The sequence below is a fragment of the Canis lupus genome, chromosome 7 (assembly GCF_011100685.1).
Source record: "Canis lupus familiaris isolate Mischka breed German Shepherd chromosome 7, alternate assembly UU_Cfam_GSD_1.0, whole genome shotgun sequence".
Classification (NCBI taxonomy): domain Eukaryota; kingdom Metazoa; phylum Chordata; class Mammalia; order Carnivora; family Canidae; genus Canis; species Canis lupus.
Genome location: NC_049228.1, coordinates 45,420,277 through 45,442,290, shown reverse-complemented (window position 1 = coordinate 45,442,290; position 22,014 = coordinate 45,420,277). Strand labels below are relative to the sequence as shown.

The window sequence follows — 22,014 nt, the reverse complement described above, 5'->3', positions numbered from 1 at the left end:
CAACCAATGAAAGATGCTCACCTTTATTTCAATATGTATCAAGCATTTAACAATTACAATTCTTCTTAAAAATAGTTCGTAAAATGGGGCCTTCTTAAAAATAGTTCATACCTTCTTAAAAATAGTTCATACTTCTTAAAAATAGTTCATACCCTAAAATATCCAATGATTATTCATTATACCATTCAAAACTAAAGTGCATGGTATAATTATCCTTCATTAATTTATTCAGCAAATACTTGAGTGCCTACCCAATCCCAGGCTCGTGCTGGGTGCTGGGAAAGCCTAGATAAACGGGTATAATCCGGGCTGCCAAGGACCTCATCATCCTGTGAAGGTGACAGACGAGAACACATAGTTGACACTTGGCAAAGGTAAGAGTCAGTGCAGGCAGGTGTAAGGTGCCAGGCGTGCGCCAGGACAGGGAGCCCTCCTGCCCAAGTGGAGGAACATGTGCCATCCAAGGAAAGTGGCCTCGCTGGAAAGGTATCTGACACAAGAGCACTGCAAAATTATTTTCCAGAGCCTTTTGCAAGCATCGTCTCCTCTTCAAAACAATAAGAGAAAGAAACAGAGGGTATCCCTCCAAAATATCTGCCATCATTCTATAGATGGAGCTTGCAAGGCCTGCCTAAGGGGGTCTGCCTACTTCTTTCTGAGAGCCATGCCTGCAAGTGGGTGAAACGTCACTGGAAACAGCATGCAGAGATGAGTGACTTGGGTTCTCTGTCAGAGTTACTGTTGTTTTCTTTGTTCCCTGCCACATCGATAAGCATTTATTTCTAAAACATCTGATAGAAGTGCCCATGATACTCTTGAAATCACCTTTTCCCATTAGGAAAGTCCTGAGAATCTGTCCCAAAGATAGCGGTAAACTGCTGCCATTCCAGCTTTAAGGTATTTTCACAGCCTTGGGAAATTCATGATTTTTACCTCCAGTGTTCTGGTGGCATCTGCTCCCACTTTTCATTCTCAAGTGCTGGCCGGCACATCCAGCAGGGCTGCTGCCTCCAGGCCCAGCCCTTCCGTCATAACCCACGGGAGACGCACGACCACCCCTGGATCAGACCGTATTTGGTGTCACCTCCCTAAATAAAGACCAAAAAAAGATGCTCAAGGAAAAGAAAGATACTTTTTTGCTTTAGCTTTTGGTGGTGGGGACATCAACCTGAGGAGCACCTGGCAATATGGGCCCTGCCCCACTTTCCTGGGCCCTGAGCCACTTGCAGAATCTGGGGGGCTACAAGTGAGGAGCCAGGGCATGAGAGCCGAGCCAGACCTTGTGCAGCCATTTACAGAGCTTCAAACTGGGGGTCAGGAGACCTGGGAACAACTCCTGGCTGTGCCATAATTAATGAGCTGTGCGGCTTAGGTGAGTTCAGTTTTCTGGACGTGGGAGGTAGACGGTGATCTTGTAGCTCCATGCAATGCCCAGGCGAGGGTACTAAGGACAAAATATTGCTCTGCCCAGAGGCCAGGGGTTACGGGGGTGTATGGGGGGTGGCCAGGGCCGCTGACACTGCGCTACAAGAAACAGGAAGCAAGCGTCCGGCAGAGGTTGCAGAGGGCCCCTAGGGCAGGCTGATGTTCCAGGTGTGTCTGACATGGGATCGGGGTGGGGGGCTTCTCCCTGGAGTTATGGAGGAAGTGAGGGCCTGGCGCTGGCACACAGACAGGACGCTGGAATGGGGACTTTCTTCCCCGTCCTGCTGCCTAGAGGGAAGGAACATGGTTGCCTGTTTGCCCTTTCAGTCTGGGAGTATAGACAAAACCCCTTTCCTTGCTCATGCATATCCCATACATGCTCTGGGTGTGGGTCTTGCTATGTTCTGAGCTTTGCTAAAATCATTTTTGTGCAAATGCTGTGATCCAGATGGGTTCTCTCAATGTAAGGGTGCACTCAGGTCAGCTGTGGAGCTTGGTAAAAATAGACTACAGTTCAGCCAGTCTGAGATGGGACCTGAGAGTCTGCATTTGATGTCCATGGAGCTGGCCCATGAACCAGACTCTAAGCAGCAAGAATGCCGAGAAAAGGACTGAGGGCTGAGAGTCACATGGCCATTGGTAGGAAACTCCAGGACCCATTCCCACCTCGGTTCTCCAGCTTGTGCAGACAACAATGCCCAGGCATTATTCCGAACCAAGACCGCAGGTGACCACTAGATCACAGCAGCCAGAGTGCCCTGAATCCCAAGCAGAAAGTATTGAAACTGTGTACCTCTGGGACCACCAAATACTCCAACTGATCCACGTGGGGTGGACATGGGTGCATGGACCGCAGCAAGCCAACAGGATGCTGTAATCCCAGGCCCAGCTTTGGGAAACTCTGTCCCAAGAGATGAGCACGCTCTGCTCCCCACACAGTCTGCATTTTCAACCTGCTCCCAGATGAGTCTGATGCTGCTGGTCCCAGGACCACATCTCAGGTGGGAAGAACCCAGGTTGATGGTTCTCAGCTCAAGCTCCTCAGAGCCACCTTTTAAATATGACAGGCATTGAAAAACTTTCGTTGGTAGAAAGCTCCAGGACCCATTCCCAGCCTCGGTTCTCCAGGCATCGGGTAAAGAGCCCGGTGGTTCCAAAACACGGTCAGCATCGAGGACCGCCCGCCCCAGCCCCCCTCTCCAGAGGGAGGCCAGGTCACTAGCTGCAGCACTTGAACGCCAGCCAGGCTGGCAAGGCCCAGCTGGGAAGGTCCTTGAGCTGTTCCCTGCTGGGGAAATAGGGCAGACCAGCTCATCTCTGTCTTGGCAGGTGTAGGTGTCTGTGACACGGTCCCTGTGGGGAAAGGGATTGGAAGTGTTTACAGGGGGAGCAGAGACACTGGATGCTTGACACAGACACAGATGTGGTTACTACCTGCAGCCTCACAGCGACCGCTCCTGCCCTTCCAGCTTCTGCATGTGACTTGTCCCCACACCGCCTGCTTGGCTCTCCCTGGGCACAGGCCAGGGCGGACACTGACCTGTCTTGTTTTGCCCCTGGCTAGGTGGCGGGAGGGAGCAGCCAGCGGCAGCAAGCACGAAGGCCGATGAGGGCTTGGAGGCCGTGCCCCCCAAGCCCAGGAGCGTGTTCCACATCGAGTGGTCATCCATTCGGAGGAGGAGCAAAGGTGTGTGCTGCTTCCCCTTCACTCTCGGGTCGATTTGCTCATCTCTAGAATGGGGACAATGGCAGTGCCTACTTCACTGGGCAGTAGGCAGAGCCACGAGGGCCAGGCTTGTTTTTCTCACACCCAGCCTGTGACCACAGCACCACCCCATTGTCTAGACCCGTCAGGGGGCCGGGGGGATGCTGATGCTGGGATAAGCAGCTGACTCGGGAGGTCTCAAACTTGACTGCATATTGGAATCCCCTGCCTCCCATCCCAGGAGACTAATCTAATTCATCTGGGGAGCAGCCCAAGGCAATGTAAGAGCTTCCAAAGCTCCCCAGGAGAGTCTAATTTCTTGCTGAGCCACAAACCACAGGTATACCGACAGGGCTTGAGGTAAAAAGTTCTCACCCACAGTGGCCACCGAGATGTCAAGGCCAAGGAAACAGGTGGAGAGTCGTGGATGGGAGGGGGCTCCCACAGACCAAGAGGGGCAGCCAAAATGAGCCAGGGAGGAGCCCGGGGCCAGGGAGGGGCTCGCCCGGAGTCCTTGCTTGTCAGATGCAAAAGTAGCCATGTGATGGGCCTGGGCAGAGGGGCAATCTAATTCTGCCCCTGAAACCTCAGGGAGGGGAACCGACTCCCCCGCAGTCATGCAGCTGGTGAAGGACAAGGCGGGGGAGGACCAGTCAGTGTCCTTCATACAGCCTCACATGCTTTCTAGAAGATGTGTTTGTGACATTCTTGCTCTGCTTCACCTAAGCCTCCTAGTTTCTCACCATCTAGAGTGGCCAACACAGAAAACAGGGCCGGGGGCAGAGGGGGAACATGTCCTACATGGTAGAGGGTACTGAGACTTCTCAGGGACCCTCTAGCCCAGGAGTTTGTATCTGACAGGGGCGGGGGGTGGGGGCCACTGGCATGGCAAGGAAGAGGTACGGCCTTCCTCAGAAGGTTAACAACCCCCCTCCAAACATCCTTCCTCATGGGGCCTGGGGGCTGGGGTGGGGAGAGTGCCAAGGAGCCTGGGACGTGGGCTAGTGGAAATTGCTCAACGGCAGCCACGGGTGGGGGCAGGTGATGATGGGGGTGTTCCACACACAAGCAGTGGGTCCACCAGGAGACACAGACACACAGGCCTCAACTCCTAGAGGACTCCTTGCTCCTACTCTTTATCTCAAAGCTTCCAACATTAATTAGTTTGCCCTGCATAGTGTAACTTCCCAACCACACAGGTACTTGCAGCCCCTGCCCCTTCAGAACTGGGAGCTCAGCAATGCGTCCTTCCAGCACACAGGTGCCCTAAAGGCTCCTGAATGCAGCAGAACGGCCAGTTCAGTCTGAACCTACAGGGAGGGCACTCAGAGCCCAGCCTGCCATCCTCGCACTTGACCACGAGAGGGAACCAGAGCACCGAGGCCGAAGCTTGCCAAGGCCTTCTTTTGGGATGCATAAAACCCTGCTACACTTGGTCATCCTAAAAAATAACCCATCTGGTAATCATGAAAAAATAGGCTTGCAGCAACTTCACAAGGGTTTCCTAGAATTACAAGAACATGACAAAATCTGTTTCAAGGATTGATGTAGACATCACTTGTCTTAATCCAACTGGCAGTTGCTGCTAAAATCAGAAATAAATCCAAAAATACGAGACCAGGACAGCCCAAGGTCATCCAGATGGAGAGAATCATGGTCAAACTCAAACCCACACTTTGCATGGCTCAGGCAGTTTAATCCTCTGGGAGAAATAACATCCAAGTTTTCCTTCCTTCTACGCTTAAAAGTTCATGCAGTGTAGGAGAAGGAACCCTAGTTTGGAGATCATGGCCAAGGCACTGTGTCCTTATCTGAGAAATAGAAACGTTGAGCGAACTCAGAGCCTCTTCCCTGGAGGCCAGCCTCTGAACTCCCTAAATTCAGAACTCCCTAAAGTGTCCTGTTTACATGGGGAAGTACATTTTCCACCTAATGTGAGAGTCCAAATGGGTTCTTTTTTTTTTTTAATTTTTATTTATTTATGATAGTCACAGAGAGAGAGAGAGAGGGGCAGAGACACAGGCAGAGGGAGAAGCAGGCTCCAGGCACTGGGAGTCCGACGTGGGATTAGATCCCAGCTCTCCAGGATCGCGCCCTGGGCCAAAGGCAGGCGCCAAACCACTGCGCCACCCAGGGATCCCCCAAATGGGTTCTTGACCGAAAATTAAAAGAGGCTTTCCAGCTGCAAGACGCCATGGTTCTGTACTCACACAAGTGGAATAGGAAATACTGAGTATTTCAGCCCCACCTGGAGAGCTCTGCTTGGGTGGGTAGAGGTGTCCTAATTAATGTTGTGCTTTCCTTAACTCCAGTGTTTGGAAAAAGCGAACACCAGGAGAGACAGACCAAAGACCCTTCTCCCTATCAGTACCGGAAGCCCACGGTTGAGCTGCTGGTGAGTCACAAGTGGCCGAAATTGGGCAGGGTCCCGGGCCACAGAGCCTGCCATAGATCAGGGAGCGGACACTGGGGAAAGATGTCCTCTGATTTAGGCCAACTTTTCTTGAATTCGTTATTTCTAGAAACTAAATAACCTGAGATTAAAAAATGTCTGTTTTTTGTAGTCTACTTTATAAAACTTCATGTTCCTTTTATTTGACGTAGTTACTATCTGTCTACCTCTAAATCGGGCATTCAAGCATTTCGGAAACAAGCCAGCACCAATTTTTTTAGAAACAGAATCTTCACGTGTTTAATTTTAATGGATAGTTAGATTTTATAGACGCGACCTGCTGGGGGGTGGGGAATAAATTCTTCTGGGAAGAGCATGGTGTTGTGGTGGTAATGGATTAAAGAGCCTAAAGATATGTGGTTAGATATCAGCTCTACTGTTGGACCTTGATCTTTGCCAGTGAGAACTCCTGCTCCACTCCACCCATGCCTGAGCCCTCACCCCCAGGATGAGGACAAACACAGTGTCCGTTGTACTGCAAGGCTCTGGCCCGTATTAAATGAAGTAACGCGTCAAACGAGACAAGGTCTTCCTGTCCACAGAAACATGGAGACCACCAAGCAGCAGCATCACTAGATACCCAGTGAAAACGTTAGCATGGTCCCCGAGCCAGCACAAAGGTGGCTGCTCAGCGTGTGAAGCACGGGATATGGGAGCCCCTTGTCTTGTCCCTGGACAGGATCTGGACACCATGGAGGACAGCGCGGAGATAAAGGTGGAGGCGAGCACATCCAAGGCCTCCTGGATTCAGAGCCACGTGGCAGCCAGCGGGAAGAGGGTTGGCAGGGCCCTCAGTTACATCACAGGGGAGATGAAGGAGTGCGGCGAGGGGCTGAAAGGTAAGTCCACCCTGCCCCTAACGTGTCGCTGCCACCCGTCCCAGCAGGTGCAAAGCCACGGGCCTTGACAGATTAGACTGAGGGCCCTGTCTAGGGTCTTCTATAAGGGATGAGAGTCTTTTGCTGTTACAAAAGACATGCAGACACTTGGGACGTGAGTGCACTAGGCGTCAGTGTGCAAGCCCTCATTTTGGAACATAGCAGCCGAGCTGACACACATCCCCTGGGGCATTTAGGCATGAGATTCTAGAATCTGCATTTTTCTCTTAAGATTTTATTTATTTATTCATGAGAGACACACACAGAGAGGCAGAGACACAGGCAAAGGGAGAATCAGGCTCCATGTGGGGAGTCCAATGTGGGACTCAATCCCGGGACCCAGGGTCACAACCTGAGCTGAAGACAGATGTTCAACTGCTGAGCCACCCAGGCGTCCCTAGAATCAGCATTCTAAAAAAAAAAAAAAAAAAATGCCTGCCTTACAGATGACACTTGGGAGAACTATGTTCAGTGTTCCAGTAAGTTCTCTCTAGCAATCTTCCCAGAGCCTGTGGCTTTGACACCTTCTATGCAGCTAGAGAACTTTCTTCTTGGATACGTCTTCTTGAAAACTCTTGCCACCCTCACAGGGGCACAGATGGCTCAGGGGACCTTGTCCTCACAACCTAAAAACCAAAGTAAAGACCATAGAGCTGATGAGGGGTCTAAAGAGTTTTCTCATGGGTTTTTGATGCAGCTTCCCCTGTGGCAGGTGGCAGTGGGGGCTGGTGCCCTGAGAACCCCCTTCAGTGCGGAGCTCCCCACGCCCACCAGAGTCTCCCGCGGGCCTGGCACACCTTAACTTTGACTCCCTGCCCTGCTTCCATTTCAGACAAATCTCCCGTGTTCCAGTTCCTCGACTGGGTTCTCCGGGGCACGTCGCAGGTGATGTTTGTGAACAACCCCGTCAGCGGCATCCTCATTGTCCTGGGCCTCTTTGTCCAGAACCCCTGGTGGGCCGTGTCAGGCTGCTTGGGCACTGTAGTGTCCACCTTGACAGCCCTCATCCTGAGCCAGGACAGGTAAGTTCCAGGAGCCCTGAGACTCAAGCACAAGGCCAGAGGTGGCTTCCTGCGGGGACCATGGGCCACCTTCCCCTCGCCTCCCCACTGGCCTCCAAGCTCAGAAACCCCTCCATTAAGTACTAACCACAGCCACTCATGCATTATTTGGGAACAGCTTCACGTCGTCCAGGGGGACCAGGAAGGGTTGATGGCTTTCCTTCCTGTGCCCAGTGGGGCCATCCTCTGGAAGGCGTGTGCAGTCAGGCCCCCACTGACAAAAACCTGGGTCACAAGGGGAGTCAAGTAGGCAGTGCCCCCAGTGCCCCTCCTGAGGCCCCGGGGAGACCCCACCTCACCCGGCCTCCTATGTCCCCCCAGGTCTGCCATCGCAGCGGGACTTCACGGCTACAACGGGGTGCTGGTGGGGCTACTGATGGCCGTGTTCTCAGACAGAGGCAACTATTACTGGTGGCTCCTGCTCCCTGTCATCATTATGTCCATGTCTTGGTAAGTTTGCTCCTGAGGCTGTGGATACAGTCAAGGGCCCCCCCAGCGTTTCATCCCAGCTCTCCGCGTGTCTCCACTCCACTTTAAGGGGGCATTGGCTTAGCTGGCACATGGGAAACATCCACCAGCAGTAATTCCTCGTGTCACACAGCGACAGCCCTGTGCCCAGGGATCTGGGGATGGTATCACCTGCCATCCCTCACTTTTCTCTTTTTAACATGTCAAGGGGTTTCTGCCAGAGCACAGAGGAAGGAACTGGGGCACATATAGGTGAAGAGCCATACCACAGCGTGCTGTCAGTTTCTAGAAACTTTCTCACACTCCCCTACCCACCCCCCCAGCTTTTCCCCATCCTCGGGAACCCCTGACCAGCCTAGGACAACATCCTAGTGTAGCCTGAAGGACCAGCCACCAGGCAGAGCCCTCCGAGGGCCAGCCTCAGCTCCCCTTCACCTCCAGAGATCAGCACAGGGCACTCTGGCCAGGAGGCTCGGCGCTCTCGGCTGCTCCACGAACGTTTGTTGAATGAATAAATGAAGGAATTTATTCATAGAATGACTGACTCCCCTCCCTGTCACTCTCCCAGCTTGTCCTCTCTCCTCAAGCCTGAGCATGGAGCTATATGACTTTTCAAGGAGTTTCTGTGACCCCTTGCCTTGGGTCTTGCCCCCAGAAAGCCCTCTCTCTGCAGTTGAGCCCAGGCGTTCGCCCTGTCACCACACCAGGCCCAGGGAAGAGGCCAAGGGAACACAGGCTCAGGGCGAGTCAGGCTCAGAGAACGTACCCAGCAGGCTCCCCATCGTCAGGAAAGTACAGGGACCAGCCCTCCCCAACTCCTGCTCAGCCTAGTGTCAGGGCAGGAGCCTCCTGAATGGAGTCTCTTATGTTTCTGCCACAGCCCCATCCTCTCCAGTGCCCTGGGCACCATCCTCAGCAAGTGGGACCTCCCCGTCTTCACACTGCCCTTCAACATAGCCGTGACCCTGTACCTGGCGGCCACCGGCCACTACAACCTCTTCTTCCCCACGACGCTGCTGCAGCCCGCCTCCTCCGTGCCCAACATTACCTGGTCAGAGGTCCAAGTGCCCTTGGTAGGTACCGTGGAAGGCAGGGGGCAACATCTGTCCAAAAGCCATGTCAAAGTGGCATTTGCGGATTCCACATGCCAAAAGCCTCCCCGGGTAATGGCTGAACCACGACTCGGTGTGAGGTGCTCCACATGCAGCCTCTCGTTAGCCACCACCCTTCTCCTTCCTCCTTCTGAGAGCTAACAGGACCGTTTGTGGCCCACACTGTCATAGCACAGAGAAAGAAACTGAGGCCTGAGGTCATGCAGCTAATCGGTGAAGAGCAGAGTCAACATTAGCCCTCCGGCCTCCTGACTGCTTTGAAAAAAATCTTTCTGAGGCTTTCCTCCAATGTTGCTCCAGTTTATTCTGTGTATTCCCTTCTATCCGTGTCACTGATAAAGGCACACACATCACACGGCCACCTGTGGGCTACAGAAGTCTCTGTTCTGACCCCCAGACTTGATTCCATTCGCTCTCTCCGGCACGGTCCCACGGTGAAGCGCAGGTGTCCCTCCATTAAGAAATGTCTACATATCAGAGCTTTGAATGGTGTTTTACGAGGATTTTGCATAGAACGCCTGCCTCTGGAAGTCTGCCAAGATAATTAATAAGACATGTTTTCGCTGAGGTTCTCCTGTTTTCCATTACACTAGACTACACTCCATGGTCGAGGGCTCCCTCTGGAACCTTGTTGTTGGCAGGCCATCATCTAACCACAAAGCCGCTTGGGCTTTGTTGGAAGAACTTTCAGAAACAATGAGGCCTACGTTCTTTTAGCATTTCATAGTATACAACAGCATGGCCTGGTAGAAAGGGCCCTGTGTTTGCAGTAAGAAATATGATTTAGGAAGAGAAATACTCGTGTTAGCTTCATCCGTGTTGATTTGCGTCTGTGTATGTGAGGACCCTCATGAACCAGAGGTGAGAAAAGGTTAGCGATTCACTCATTACACTTCCCTTTCCTGGTATTTACCCCCACCAATGAGTTTCGAAGGCACAATTGCTCTAACTTGTTGCCTATGGGGGATGGTGTTAAAAAAGGCAAGTTTAAGAAAGTTTGCATTCTCTATGCCACATTTCCAATGGAAAAGATATCTAGGAATTTCGCAGAAGGGAACAACAATTAGGGAATCTCATACAGACACTTCAGAGCCCCAAAGTTCTAGGAGAGAGAAATGCAGTTTGTGCTGGTCACCTTTTAAGAAGTAACTTTCCTGCCAATCAAACGGATTACGACAATGACCCCTATGTTTTGTCCTTCTGACCATTCATGACAGCCTGGAGCATTGGGGGACCAAGTCAGTGTCAGAGAGAGAGTCTAACACTCCCAACAATGTCGAAGCCCCATGAGTTCCTCGGCTCTTTGGTCACTGGACGGCCCCCTGGACGGGGCCACCAGCTGGGACCACACTGCCCAGCACCACTGCCTCTGCATCAGACTCCCCCACCTGCCTGCCTTTGCCCACATGGTAATACCAGAGCCCCCACCCTCTTCTCTGTGTTGGGAGTCCCAGGAGATTGAGTCTGGCCCACCAGGCCAACCCACAGGCTCCTGCTGTGTCTTCCTGTCCCTGCACACCTCCAGGGGCCAAGTCCTCTCAGAAAGCAATGGGCTGAGAGAAGAGCTGGCTCCTCAAAATACATGGCCATCCTGGCCCCAGGACTCTGCTCCTTCTCAGCTCACCGCCCGAGGGGTGAGAAAACCCCAGTGTACCCTGCATGGCCCAGAGGCCCCCTCCTTTATACACTCTACTAACTCAAGAACCTTTGGCCAACTTCCAAAGCATAGGGGCTAACCCCCGTTGCTGGGGAAGGCTGCATGCTCAGGATCCTTTTCCTGAACTCCGGAGCACCTTTGCAAGTGCCCATAAGGCAGTGGATCCTGCCTTGTCAAACCCTTCACTTTGGCAGACGGGTCCCCCATCCCCAAGCTCCCTGGAGGCCTGATGCAAGCAGGGTGTTCACCCACCAGTCACCATCTGATTGGTGTACCAAACAAGAGAGCAGAGACCATGATCCTACCTCCTCAGGGACCCTTCTGTGGACATGAGTCCAACTGCTCACATAGACTAATGTGACCATCACCCAGACACCTTATTCTTGGAAACACAAAGGACCATTTTTTCATGTAATATTCAGCCTTCTAGTCATAATTCTAGGGTGTTTTTTTAAATGTTACAAGAGGGTTTTCAAACCCTTTGATCACACATCTCTTGCTTTTGTAATGGATAATTCCCTCATTTTAAGTTTTTAGTTTCTCTTCACTGGGGGTTTAGTGCCTTACACTAACGTCTCTAAATAAAGGAAGCTTAACATCCTGAATGCGTATTGGTCTAAGAACTCAAGATTAAAGCAAAAAAGCTGTGTTCCTTTTAGAGTTAATCTATTTGAATACAAACATCTTGGAAACCTGCTGCAAAACATGGGCGTAGAGGGTTTGGCACAAATTGTTTCCAGCCAGGGCTCAAGTTGTGTTGTCTCCCTCTATAACCACATGCGACTCTACACCCACAGCTTCTGAGAGCCATCCCTGTTGGAATAGGCCAGGTGTACGGCTGCGACAACCCCTGGACTGGAGGCATCTTCCTCATAGCTCTGTTCATATCATCACCTCTTATTTGCTTGCACGCTGCGATTGGCTCCACCATGGGGATGTTAGCAGGTTAGTGTCATCACTTCTTCCTCTCCGATGGGCCATAAGGATGTTAGTGTCTGGAGTCGACTCCAAAGAAAATGGTGACATGTGTCTTTAATGACCCTCTCCCCCTCCTCCCACTGACTCCTGTAAACTTTCCCTCCATTATACCTTGTTTTCCCAACTTTAGGTGCCAGTGTCCTCATGCCTCTGGAAGGTTTGAAGTGTTAACCATTTACATCTTAGTATAAATTTAAATTCGGGGAGAGGTTAATTCCAGGCATGTTTGTAGTTTACATCCTATCCCGAGGGATGATACTCCAGTAGAGAACGTTAAGATAGCAATGAAGAAGGAAAGGTCTTCTTTCTTGGCTGGAGGAAGGAACTTCTCTGGACTGGACTGCTTAAAAAGGCTGTAGAGTCCTTACTTAGAAAGCTCTCGTCTTCCCCTGACACTTCACTGCTAGTACTCATGTGGTTCTATGGCCATATCAGTTTATTTTAGTTATTTTTTCACTGAATAAGATCAAAAGTTCTTTTTCTATAGAAGCCTAAGGAAGTGGCCAGTCTGGGCTTTGAGCACGGTGGTGGTTTCCAGGGCCAGCAGGTGAGCCCCCGTGAGATCCCCTAAACTCAGCACCTATGCCTGTCTTCTCCCGCAGCCCTCACTATAGCAACGCCCTTGGAGTCCATCTACTTCGGCCTGTGTGGCTTCAACAGCACACTGGCCTGCATCGCGATAGGAGGCATGTTCTACGTCCTCACCTGGCAGACCCACCTCCTGGCCGTTGCCTGCGGTAGGGACCACCTCCAGCTCCCTCTGCACCTCACACACCTCCCGTGGGGCTGTCCCTGTGCGGAAAGCCACCCTGAAAATTCGGCGGGCCGTTCAGCAATAAATGGGAGGATTGTTTGCGTCATAAAAGGGTTTCTATCTAAAACTGTTCGGAATGGTCGGTTGCTCAATGATTCACATGGTAGAAGTTATTTTCACGGAACAAAGAGCTCAGCCACACGAGGACAGAATTTCTAGATGATGGTTGTTTGGGGGTTGTTCAGGGGGCTGTCTCTGTGATTGTTATTCTCCTGGCTGGTGACGGAAGCTAACTGATAGAACAACTCTTCTTCCCCCAAATTCATCTTCATATATAGAATTGGGTGATTTACATCAGATAGATGGAAGCACCCAAACACTGATCACAGGACCTTCAAGTAATGCTTATGTGACAGGAATGCCGAGGGCTGTGGGCACCCAGTGCCTCTCTTATAAAGATTTGCTCTTGTTAATATGCTAGGGACAACTGGGCAGCCTTCAGTTGAGAAACTGGGGGTTCAGAAGCAAAGCCCAATTACACTGGCTCATTTTCACAGAGCCCCCCTCACCTCGTACCGGCATTCAGCTCTGGCCAGTGGCCAGCCCGGCCATGCCCTCTACAAGGGGAGCCTAGAAGACAAGGCGGTGGGCCCATGTGGTCTTCCTCAAGCTTACAGAATGCTGCTTCTCCCTGGAAACCCATATTCTGTCAATAACCCATGATGAACTATTCCAGCAGGGGCTTCTGGGATCCACTCACCTTGGCCGTGATAGTAAAAATTTTCATGTATGGTTTATGCTGCTAAATGTTCCTTTGCTAGAATGCAAGGTGGTGGAACCCAAGAGAACCGTAACCGCTCCATTCTGGCCCTTTCTAACAAAGTTCACCTGCTGTCTTAGCTGTGCCAGCACCTGCCTGGAATTTAACATGTTTCAAAGCTGTCAAGTAATAGAAACATAACTCAAGTTTTAATTTTAATCTGAGAGATAGCATTTGTGGCAGAGAATGTCTGGGGAGATAATATACAGGCTAAGCTTGAGGGTCCATTAGTCACTGGACTGTCTCTTGGTTCTTTTTGCAGCGCTGTTCGCGGCCTACCTGGGCGCTGCTCTGGCTAATGTGCTGTCCGTGGTGAGTCAGCGTACGCTAAGAACATGCCACCGTGCCCTTCCAGCTGTTTTGGGGGCTCCCCAAAGCCAGTGCAAGCCTCTCCTCCGGGAACCCCTCCCCAGTTCATCTCTCTCATCTCCAATCACACTGTCCACCTTGGCACCTGCTACACAGGAGGAGCTGGGTTTAAAAAGCGTAAACGTCAACCATCGGTCAGATCAGACCCCATTGCCATTGGGCCAATGGAGCTTCTTACAGAGGGCTAACTTGAGCATTATCTTGTAAATTGAATTCTTGCATCATCCCCTAGAACTTCCCTTAAATCTTCATGATTTAATTTTTTTTTAATGTTTATAGATCAACTGCCCAACCAGCTTATGGGCCAGTGTACATCTTTGTCCATCCCTTGACAACTAGGAGTTGAGGCGGTCATGAGGGAAAGCTCAGGGAAGACAGGGAACCAAGCCCCAGCCATACCTGAGAGAAGCCAGAGCTGCTGGCTATGGGCATGTGCAGCAGGCCAAGAACCTCCTGGTTGTGCCCTGGTGTGAGGTGGTGTTGAAGTCAGGAGGAGCCACATGGCCAGTTCCAGCCCCACAAACCCTGGGTTAGGGTCCCAGACCCAGAGCAGAGCTATTAGGGCTCAGTCACAGTCAGTGCCTCCCTCTTTTGGATAAGGGTTCAAGGGCACATTTTATAAAAGCCACCAGGAAAAGCCCCAGTGGTCCTGAAGGTGGGAACGGAGGCAGGCATTCCATGCACACCTGTCTGAAACCCTTCTTCATCCTCAGTGAAATTGGGCAGATTGAACTTAGCTCAGGAAGAAATTTTCTTAGCAAGAGAATTGGCCTTCCCTGACCCTATCCCTGACCCCAGTGGACTGAATTCCCCTCTGGGCCCCAGTGGCTTTTGCATGTACCTCTGCTCCCACACGCGGCCTTCAGTATTGTGTATACAGTATTGTGACGAGCCTAGTATACATTCTTCCTCTTCCAACTCCAGCCCGTGTGCTCCTTCAGAACAGGGGCCCAGTCATAGTCAAGTCTTTAGCTCTAGTACCTTTTGCAGTACCCAGCACCTGACAGGTGCACAAGAAATGCTGAAGGAGTGAGTGAAAGTCTAAAGGCACAAGCTGCCACCGTGGGAACATAAGAGCTGGGGCTGAATGGTCAGCCCTCGAAACACAGACGGGTAAGGAGAGCATGGAGTCTGGGCTCTGTGGCTCCTGTGTGCTCCAGGCCCTCCCCTCCTGCTGGTGGTACCCACCCTTACCTCTGATTGTCCAGCCCGTGACTAGGTGTCACGCGCCTTCCTCGGGCAGGGTACTGAAAGAGAAGCCAAACCAGAGGCTTCTGTTCAGGGATGGCCGGTCCTTTCTTCTGTGTGCAGATGAGTCAGAGGTGATACCACCCAATTTAGGCTTTTTTTTTTTAAATCAAGTGTACTTTCTGCGTTCCTATGATGTTTAAGATGCTGTGTTGATCACTCTCAGGGATACAAAAAAGCGCAGGCTATTGACTCTCTCCAAAGGAATTTCCAATCTTCTCGAGGAATAGGGGATAAACATGTCGAGTGATGTTTATGAGCCCATCCAAGCCCTCCACACACGAGAGGACTTAAGAGCTGTGTCCTTCTGCTTTCTCGCTGGCACTTGTATGCACTGCCCCGTGCCTTCCACAATGCCACCCTCTACTTGACACTCATGGCCACGTGCTGAGGGCTATTTACAGAGTCCTCAGTATGTACTAGGCACCAACTCTCTAAGTAGACACTGTTATCCCTACTTTACTCTTGAGGAAATAAGTCTCAGGCAGATGAAATGCCTTTAACAAGGTGATTGGAGCTGAGATGTGGATCTGGGCCTGTGGGACTCTAGATCTACATCGTCTCCCACTGTAGGGCTCCAGGGGGTGCTTCCCTAAACACACTGTGCTGTGTTAGCAGGGCTTTAGGCAGACTCACGGGATGGAATTCATTACTCTTGATATTCTTACAGCCACAGTTCTGGCTGCCATAGTTCTTCTTCAGGCCCCATCCAGCAGTGCCATCTTTGAGCACACACATCACTGGCATTGTTATCTCCATGGTATTTACCCAAGGTCTTTACTGCTTAAAATGAAATGGCGCTGGGGGTTGATGGAACGTGATTTGGTCTGCCTCACAGTTGAGTCTGCAGGCTCCCTGTCAACAAGCTCTCCACTCAAGTGAACTCAAGGAAGAGTGGGGAGGCACATCAGAAAGGCTCAAGGCATCTTAAGGAATAAAAAAACAGGTCAACTCCATGAGAAGGGAAGCTGGGAATGGGTGATCCCTTTGAGAAGAGAGGTTCCTGCCCTCCACCACCAGCCCCTGGAACTAGGAGATCACGTCTCTGCCTCTCTCCAAATGTCTGTTCGATCTCCATGTCTCTCCGCAGTGGGTTTCTTCTGCTGCACACAGTGCCCCAGTGGCCACCCAGCAATGGTTGGCTCTCCAGTCATTTCAAACCAAGACCTCAACCTCTCTTAGTTCAAATCCTCAAAAGAAAATTCAGTTCCCAGGCCATCTGCCTGTGGAAATTGCATTTGAGTCAAGTCCCTTGTTCTAGTTCAATCAGCTGTGACCAAAGAGAAAAAGGTCATGAGCTACAAAATGGCTGCCAAAGCCACTCCTTCAACAGGGGCTATGGGAAAAGACAGGCAATGGTCATGGTTCCTAGAGTTGGAGGTAGAGCCTGGCCAGACAGCCCAAGACAAACCATGGTTTCTACATAAACCCACATTCCATATTACAATACGGTTCCAATGGCTGCATTTTGAAGAATGTGTGTCCACCTGCTACAATGTGGACAGAGAGCACTGACGTGATTTTATTTATACTGGTCAAGAATTAAGTATTATTCCTATCAATGCTCACAAAGATCTGTCGTCTACCCAGGGATGGAGGGGCTTGATAAGGGCTGACAAAACAGGCACAAGCATCTGATATAACCAAGGTTTCTCTTGTGTGTCTCCCCTGCCCCCCACCCAGTTTGGACTACCACCGTGCACCTGGCCCTTCTGCCTCTCAGCACTCACCTTCCTGCTCCTGACGACCAACAACCCCGCCATCTACAAGCTTCCACTCAGCAAAGTCACCTACCCAGAGGCCAACCGCATCTACTACCTATCCCAGGAGAAAAACAGAAGAGCATCAACCATAACAAAGTACCAGGCCTATGATGTCTCCTAGGCTGCCTTTTCCAAAACACTCAGCCTTCAGCAGGTTGTCCCGGTCCCCAGGCTGAAGGCCATTCAACTTCCCTTTCTGTCTGTTTTGTGATTTTCCCTTCAAGCAAGCATACACCCTAGTTATTCCCCTGCATAGGGACATGCATGTATAGTCACCATTTAGGAACCTCTCAGGTCCAAGATGCACAACGCTTAGCAAGGATACAATAGTTTAGACTCCATACCCATAGCTCACTGCAGAAGAGCTCCCTTGGAGGGGTTTTCCCTCTTCTGCAAAATAAGCCATGTCACTAAAGAGAACTCATCAAGGAGACAGTGATTGGTGGCATGCACTTCCAACTCAGTCATTTCATGGAGCAATGCACAGTGCCAGGGAACATGTATCAGCCTGGAAGGTGATGGGGTGGTTCTGTCCCAGCTCTGCCTCTAATGAGCTCCTGCCATGTTGGGTGAGCACATCCCTGCTCTCAGCCTCGACTTCTTATTAGTTTCATGACAGGGAGGGACTCTATAGTCCCTCCTACCACAGAAATGTTGATTCTTCTCTCTCTCCCATAAACTGACAAAATGAGCATGACTATCAAATAATTACAGTAAATAATAGATGGAGGGCTTACCTGGAGACAAGGCAGGAAAATGTTCATATTCTGAGATTTGTTCTTGGGTCATGAGAAGATGTTCTCCAGATTTGGGGTTAGGAAACTAAACTCACTGGAAATGCCAACATGCCTTCCTTTACATACCAGAAATATTTCTGGAAATGTCATAAGATGAAAACCGATCTTTTTCAACACTCAAATCATGTTTTAAACAAATGTGTTTTCTTTTGTAGCATAGATAAGCATTCTCTTATTAAATGGTTAAGTTCACAAGGTGGTATCAGGGTTTTCTTGAAATGGAGCTCACCTACCCTGTTCACACATTGCCCATTTGAGGGGATTTTCATGGTCAAGCAAGTGTCTGACAAGAGATGAGGAAAAGTTAAAAATCATCAGTAGATGGTTTGATTTGCTTACAGAGAGAATTACACTGAAATGACTAAGGTCTTTGTTTTTTCTGTTTCAGTAGAAGCACAGGTATTAACAACACACCTCACTTTTTAGGGAATAGTCTTTTAGTCTTGCACCTCAAAATTACAAACCCAGCCATACTTGAATGGCCAATAACTCTTGTTATTTAGTTACTCTGGTTACAGCATTAAGCTCCTAACTCACAGGACCCCTTTGTGGGAATCCATGTGGCTCAGCCCTCCCACCTCGCCTCCACAGCACAGGAATAAACTTCTCCAGTGCCTCAGTGGACACCCTTCCCTCCACACCCTTCCATATTCTCAATTTAGCATGGTGGGATGAGGACATAAGATCATAAGATAGGGGAAGAAGGCCAGGGGCAGGAGACACAGCCTCTAGAAATGCAGCTTTAAGGAAAGAATTACATTTAACCAAAATCCATCATTTGGAAAAAGCTGGTGTCTATGTTCATCTTTTCCTTCCTCTGTCTGCCCTGAGATCCCAGCCATCTTCTGCCGGCCCAAGAGCACTGTGGTGCCTCTTTCTCCACCAGGTCATACCTAGCCATTATGACTTCTCCAGGAAAACGGAATACTTCCTGCTGAAAGCAAATCCCCCATATGGGAAAGGGGAATGAGTCACACTCCAGAGGCTACCTCTGAGTTTGTGATCACACCTTGAGGCCAAGAAGGTCTCAGGCTATATTTTAATGACCATGGAGTTGTGGCTCTCTGAAGATCAAGCAACCAGGGATTTCCCCAGATGGCTGTTTCTGCTCACAGCTCACTCAGCTGCCCCAGAACTCTTAAGTGATGACATCGAACCATTAAAATAGCACTTTCTGTGTATTTTCCACCAAAGTATTATAATCTGAATTTATGAAGACCAGGAAATCCTCCACACGCATACCATTCTGCTTAGTGACCGCTAACAAATCCCTTCAGGTGTTCTAAATATTTCAAAATCCTCATCTATAAAGCAAATTGAGTTGGCCCAGGATATCGAGCAAGGTAGGAATAGATGGGATAAAAGAATTCAACCTATGAAAATGTATGAAGGCCACAGGATTTCAAAAGTCTATATCAGCACCTTATTTAGGTGCTACAGAGGAGAGAGTTCCTGAGAGCTGGTTGTGCAAGTGAGTGCACCGCTCCTATCACACCTATGGCTTGAAATCAGCTGTGGAGGTAATATTTCCACCATAGAATCAACAAACTACAAATGTGGGCTTTTCCACCCAGATAGCCGGCTTCCCAGTACACCATGGCCAGGGCAGTTTGGCTTAAAAGAAAGAGAACTGTTGTAGGGCTCCAGACCAGAAGTTCAGAAACTAGGCTGAAATACTCAATGCAACAACACCACATAGATGCCATCCCACATACAGGAGGCATCTACAAGGACAGAAAATGTGTTCTCAGGCATGAAAAAAAGCTCAGAAGACTTACCCACCAAGTCTAATACTGAAAGCACACCAGGTGGAAGCATCCAGATAGAACAAATCCAGGAAATGTTGCAGGGATACAAGAAGTGCGGGGAGATTGAACATCTCAGTGATGCTTGCTGTTCATTAGGACCAAAGGGGAAAAAAAATAGAAGGAAAGTACCTGTAACAATCTAAAGTGGACTATTAAATGATTAGGAGGGAGAGGGGGACAAATGAGGCAGGAGAGCCTGTAAGAGTACTTGGCTTATACAAAAACTGGTAAGTTTAAAAAGTTCACAAGGAGAAATAAAAGGCTGATCAGAGCATCCACCATGAAAACAAAATTAGAATTATGATTTTTGAACTAGAAGAAAGTCCCATCTTTCCAATGGAGAATAGCAAAGGAGGAAAAATAAGCCGTCCCTCAAAAGACAGTAAATATAAAAAATAAACAGAAGGTAGAAACTGGTCATAATATAACATAATGTAATTAATATAATAATAATAATATAATATAATCATTAAATAATATATAATATATAATATAATAATATAATTATTAAATAATAATATAATATAATTGACTGAAAAAATGTTAACTATTAAATTTACCACTGGAAGGCAGAGACCCTCAGGTTGCTTTTTGGAAAAAGGCTTTACAATTTGCTGTTCACAAAAAGAACATCTAAAAGAAAGACATAAATGTTTAAACACAAAAAAATAATAATAATGCAATAAGATAAATAAGAACTAAAAGAAAGTTTGGGGCATCAACCATAATACCTTGAAAAGTGAAATTTAAGGCAAAAAAAGGTCAAAAAACAAAAAATATATACATTCTTAGTCATCAGGAAAATATGAATCAAAGCCACAATGAAATGTCCTTTCATGCATCAGAATGGCTAGTATCAAAGCCAAGAAACAACAAGGGTTGGCAGGACCTGGGGGAAAACGACCCTTCTGCTCTGGTGTGGGAATACAAACTTGTGCAGCTGCTTGGAAAACAGTATGCAGGATCCTCAAAAAAATGAGAAATAGAACTACCTTATGACCCAGGCAATCCCATTTCTGGGTATGTATCCAAAGAATACAAAAACATTAACTCAAAAAGATAGCTGCACCCCCACATTCACTTCAGCATTATTTACAAGGCTGAAACATAGAAACAAGCTAAGTGTCTACTGATAGATGAGTGAATAAAGAAAATGTGCCACAGATATACAATAGAACATTATTCCGTTATAAAAAAAGAATGGAATCTTGTCATTTGTGACAATGTGGACAGACTTCAAGGGGATTATATTAAGTGAAATAGGTCCAACCAAGAAAGAAAAATATCATATATTCTTACTTATCTGTGGAATCCAAAAATAAATAAATGAATTTAAAAAAAAAAAAAAAAAAACAAGTTCATAGAAACAGAGAACACATTGATGGTTGCCCGAGCTGAGAGGTAAGGGGTGGGAGAAATGAGTGAAGTGTTTTTTTTGTTTAGTTTCAATAAATTAAAAAAAAGAAAGAATGATGTGAAAGGAACAATAGGACAACAGTACAAAATTATCACAAACACATATAGTACACAATCAGCCTCAAGCACATCAAGCAAGAACTGGCTGGACATCAGGGAGAAATAAACAAGCCAATAATTGTAGGTTTTACCAAAACCTCAGAAACTGATACATCAAAAGAACAAAAAATGAATAGAGACATGAGAGATATGAACGATGGAATTAGCAAGTGTGAGCTATTATTTACATGTAGGATTCTAAATCTGCCCCCTCAACATCCTCCCTCCGAAAAAAAACAAGCAGGGGACACATGTTTTTCTCAAGCACCCCTAGAGAATTAACCACATAGGCCACGTATCACACTGTAAAGCAAGCTTGGGATCCTCACAAAATGCTGGTGGGAAGTTGCCTAGTGCAGCCACTCAGGGAGCAGGTCCTCAGTATTCAGTCACGTTAAGTCTACACACCCTCTGTGACCTAGAAATTCCCCTCCCCTAGCAGATACGGTCATCAGGAGAAGTGTTGCCTGCTTCCACAGCGGCCGTCAGGACGGCTACACCTGCCCGCATTCACCATGGTGGAAGAGCCAAAGAAGGCGAAGGCAAAGTGGAGCCCCCGCAGCAGACCCGCGCCCAGGACCACAGAGCAATGTCAAAAAATCTTAATTAAAAACCTAGTGCCGGGCAGCCCTGGTGGGGCAGCGGTTTAGCACCGCTTGCATCCCGGGGTGTGATCCTTAGAGACCTGGGATCGAGTCCCATGTCGGGTTCCCTGCATGGAGCCTGCTTCTCCCTCTGCCTGTGTCTCTGCCTCTCTCTCTCTGTGTTTCTCATGAATAAATAAATAAAATTTTTAAAAATAATAAAATAAATAAAAACCTAGTGCTGAGCTAAAAACACAAATGTGACATTTATGATCAGTATCACGTACATTAATCAAAAAAGCAGGCACGTCAAACAACAATACACAGTTTGCAAGCCCTCAAACAAAAAGAGAAAAGACCGTGGAGTATAAAAACGAAAAGACATGCTCCCTTCTGTAGGTTCAAGGCAGGCAGCCTTCCTGGGCCCGTGCAGATCGCAGGCAAGGACTATGCCGCAAGGGTGACTCAGCTCGGCCAGAAGAAAATCTTAACAGAGCGGGGCTTAGAGGGCACTCTGCTCGGGCCCTCGAGCCTCGGGCTGGCGGCGTCCCACTGGCCCCAGGACTCAGGCCGGGTCAATCTGCAAAGCCCTCCAGTGTCCATTCTGCCTGCACCCACAT

At 49.0% G+C, this 22,014-nt stretch overlaps 1 protein-coding gene and 1 long non-coding RNA gene across 6 annotated transcripts in view; one reads left to right on the top strand and one right to left on the bottom strand.

Annotated features, from left to right (window-relative positions):
* LOC119872583 overlaps positions 1 to 22,014 on the bottom strand; it is a 29,502-nt gene that overhangs the window by 1,262 nt on the left and 6,226 nt on the right. For 2 of the 3 annotated variants that reach the window (XR_005362427.1, XR_005362426.1), the window contains 2 exons: positions 9,038 to 9,633; positions 6,799 to 7,086 (listed from right to left, as the gene is read on the bottom strand). This is a non-coding gene — a long non-coding RNA (uncharacterized LOC119872583). Of the gene's footprint in view, positions 1 to 933; positions 1,089 to 6,798; positions 7,087 to 9,037; positions 9,634 to 22,014 lie in introns of those variants that run through there. The other variant, XR_005362428.1, reaches the window with a different exon arrangement.
* On the top strand, positions 2,805 to 17,648 carry LOC119872581 (urea transporter 2). 3 transcript variants are annotated; one of them, XM_038543387.1, is made up of 10 exons: positions 2,805 to 3,112; positions 5,443 to 5,525; positions 6,262 to 6,421; positions 7,293 to 7,482; positions 7,843 to 7,971; positions 8,870 to 9,062; positions 11,556 to 11,703; positions 12,339 to 12,473; positions 13,573 to 13,622; positions 16,611 to 17,648. In XM_038543387.1, the coding sequence occupies exons 3-10, from the start codon at positions 6,274 to 6,276 to the stop codon at positions 16,809 to 16,811; spliced, it is 1,194 nt and encodes a 397-aa protein (XP_038399315.1). In that variant the 5' UTR covers positions 2,805 to 3,112; positions 5,443 to 5,525; positions 6,262 to 6,273; the 3' UTR covers positions 16,812 to 17,648. The 3 variants fall into 3 exon arrangements, with proteins under 3 accessions (XP_038399315.1, XP_038399317.1, XP_038399316.1); XM_038543389.1 differs by lacking the exon at positions 2,805 to 3,112 and adding an exon at positions 5,020 to 5,064; XM_038543388.1 differs by lacking the exon at positions 2,805 to 3,112 and having other exon boundaries at positions 5,161 to 5,525.